The 3,400-nt window shown below is 36.0% G+C and overlaps 1 protein-coding gene across 1 annotated transcript in view; it reads right to left on the reverse strand.

Annotated features, from left to right (window-relative positions):
* LOC107665424 (vascular endothelial growth factor receptor kdr-like) overlaps window positions 1–3,400 on the reverse strand; it is a 48,649-nt gene that overhangs the window by 23,067 nt on the left and 22,182 nt on the right. Inside the window, exons 13-15 of the mRNA XM_016456296.1 lie at window positions 2,526–2,813; window positions 1,235–1,381; window positions 963–1,088 (exon numbers count right to left, since the gene is read on the reverse strand). Coding sequence (XP_016311782.1) covers window positions 963–1,088; window positions 1,235–1,381; window positions 2,526–2,813 — 561 coding nt within the window. The remainder of the gene's footprint in view (window positions 1–962; window positions 1,089–1,234; window positions 1,382–2,525; window positions 2,814–3,400) is intronic.

Genomic DNA, 3,400 nt, shown 5'->3' on the forward strand with positions numbered 1-3,400 from the left:
CAACGGCTCTGTGTAGTTAATGCTGCTCAATGTGAAAGCCCGCAGGTGATGGAGATTTACCGCTGATTACAGAATCGGCTTTACTGATAAGATGTGCGTTAAATATCGCATGCGATTTATTGTGCAGCCCTAGTCATTAATGAATATCCTGAAAGACTATGAAGAGGTCAACTCCCTTGTGAGAGGACCCTGACTTTTAACTCCCCCATCATAAAAGTCTGGAATTTGCATGGTATTCCTGGCAGCCTTAGTCTGTCGTTCTCATTCAATAGTTATTCAAAGTTTGGCCAAAAAAGGCTATTTGTCCTGTGTAGCGAATCAGCTCATGGGGAAATATTAATAATTAATCATAACTAGTTATAATTAATTATAAATATTTAGATCCGCTGTAAGTATTTACTTGACCTCTCAGGGTCAACTGTCTGTCAATTCTAAGAACGTTAATTTCCTGGTTAAGGTAAATAACTTTCTTACTGTACAGTTCTACAGAGAGCCTGTAGCATAAATCGGCATGATTAAGGGACTCCAGTTGCCTGGTGCCTCTTGCGATGGAACATGCAGTGATTTTCCCTGCTTCGCATTCCATTAGGTCGTAAATGTATCTGGTGTCAGGGTTGCCATGGTAACCAGGGTCCTGGGCCCTGTTCACAGACAACTTGGCACCCAGTATGTTTATTGGGTGAGGGGTCTGTCAACGTTTGTTAATCTAATGAATAATTGATTTGTTAAATCAAATGAAAAATGGTGTGTCTGATTGGTCCAGACGCTACACCTGTTTACATTACTATATGGAAACTTTGACGAGATTTTGACAATGTCTGAATGGATGTGAAAGTCCTAAAACAGGACAAATTGCACAGTTATTGACTGTTTAAGTCAACTGCACAATTCTTCCCTATATTATGAATGATGAATAAAGAAGTAAAGGCAAGTGAAGAGTTGGTCATCATCTAGGTACTCACCCACTACAGTAATGACCGCACTGGTTATTGCTTCCCCTCCATCATTGCTGGCATGACATTCATAAATGCCCTCATCATCCTTCTTCACCCTCTCAATCATCAGAACGCCATCTTTTAGAATGATACCTGAAAGCATTATAGAAAGATACACCATTTAAAACGGAACAGATGCAGGAAGATCCAGATCCCTGATAGAAGGATCTACATATAAAGTCACTATAAAATAGCTGATCACTTGTGACCGCACATAAACCCATTTAGTGCTTTCTCACCTGGTCCCTCTGTGACAGGAGTCTTGTCTTTGTACCATTTGATATCTGGTTCTGGCACACCCTTAGCCAAGCAGGCCAGAATCAGGGTGCTGCTGCTGTTCACATCCTGATTAGTCAGATTCTGCATCAGCGTGGGCCTTTGCCTCTCTGTGTCAGACAATGGAGAGTTACATCTTGTTCTCATTAACATAACACACTTCTATAAAATTCTTTGATTATAGATATCAATGTAAGCAATTCATGTACCAGGGTGAATTATAAGAATACTGCCTAGATCTTTTGCATCAACATAGTGGCTCTATTCTGATGACACTTTAGCCTACTCTACATTGATGAAATGAACTCCCATTCTTACTACTGCAATGCATTAAAAATTATGTATGAATTAAATGGTAACACTTTACAATAAGGTTCATTAGTTAACTACTTTAGTTAACATGAATTAAGAATGAACAATACTTCTACAGCATTTATTAATCTTAGTTCATGTTAATTTCAACATTTACTAATGCATTATTAAAATAAAAAGTTGTGCTTGTTATCATTAGTTAATGCACTGTGAATTAGCATGAACTAACAATGAATGACTGAATTTTCATTAACTAACATTAACAAAGATTAGTAAGTACTGTAATAAATGTATTGTTCATTGTTTGTTCATGTTACTTAATACATTAACTAATGGAACCTTCTTGTAAAGTGTTACCAATTAAATATATAATTAAAACATAATTAATTTAATAAATAAATGTAATCATTTGATTGTAAATTACTTTGAGTTACGTACAACAACTGTACAACTGTATTTGGATGTAAGGAATTAAATTTAATAAATGCTAATTTATGTAAACAACTAGACAGGGTGATTTTAATTATTGTATTACAGTAATGAAAATAAGAAGTGCCTTATTGTCATAAAAACAATAATTCAAATAATAATGTTCAATATTATTAATATTTATTTCATAAATGTTTTTATTATAAATGTATATTTGATAATAAATGTATTTTTGTTATTATACATTATATTATAATAATTATATATTTTTAGAATTTATTGTATTGTATTGCATTTAATTACACTAATTATTAAGCAACCATACAGGCTCCTAATCATAAAACTGCAAGTATAACGATGACAACAACAACTCCTCTTTCTGAGATTCAAACACCAGAGCCATTTGTTTCTTACTGATCAGTAACATAAGCTGGGTCATACATTACATCATATGATGTACGCTGATGCTTTCATAAAGATGAAATTCTTTGGTGCTTAGTAGAAGAAACTCACCATTAATAGTCAAAAGAGATGTTGTATTGACCACTTTATTGGAGTTGATGTTTAAAGCCTGGCATTCATAGCCCAGAGTGTGGTTTCTGGAGACACTGGGCAACTTGATAGACAAAGATATGGTGTAGGGCTCGATCCGAAGAGTGGTTTCATCTTTGGGCACTATGCGGCCCAGTGGACCATACCAATGCAACTTGTCGTAGAGGTATCTTGTGCCTCTGCAGGTCAATGTAACATCATCTCCTGCAACAGCTGTCGAGGGCCTAATCTCAAACGGCTGTGTCTGATCTAGTGAAAATAAAAGAAAATAAGACATTAAGAAGCAGGACGGAAAAGAACAATTCATTGAACATGTCAGTCAACATGATGCATCTATTGTGTGCTTTTCATTAGTGTTGTTTTTGGCGGCCTGTTTTAATTTTAGTTTTAGTCTTTGTGTGAAGCTGTCATTTTAGTTTTTATTAGTTTTAGTCACGTTCATACTCTTTTTAGTCTAGTCACTTTTCATGCATAATCTGTAAATCGACAATCAGAGACAGCGTGACTAACTCACAAACATATGGCTCATAAGGGACCTGAAATATACAGCATATGTATATATATATATATACTGTATACACACTACACACTACACACAAAGCTGTACACTGCAATGCCAGGAATGTCAAATTTGCAGTTATTTCCTGTTTCATCACTCCTAATTGGAAGCACGTTGTTGGCGAATGGCGGCAGCGATGGCTGACCTGAAGCATTACAATAGGAACCAGGCTAAGGCCAGGCCTCCAGGGAGCTGGCAAAATGCTTGTTTATTCACAGCAATATACGTCCCACCAGAGGAGACAGCTGTTATTACTATTGCAACCCTCTGACCAGCA

Source organism: Sinocyclocheilus anshuiensis, unplaced genomic scaffold, assembly GCF_001515605.1.
Source record: "Sinocyclocheilus anshuiensis isolate Anshui unplaced genomic scaffold, SAMN03320099.WGS_v1.1 scaffold771, whole genome shotgun sequence".
NCBI classification, from domain to species: domain Eukaryota; kingdom Metazoa; phylum Chordata; class Actinopteri; order Cypriniformes; family Cyprinidae; genus Sinocyclocheilus; species Sinocyclocheilus anshuiensis.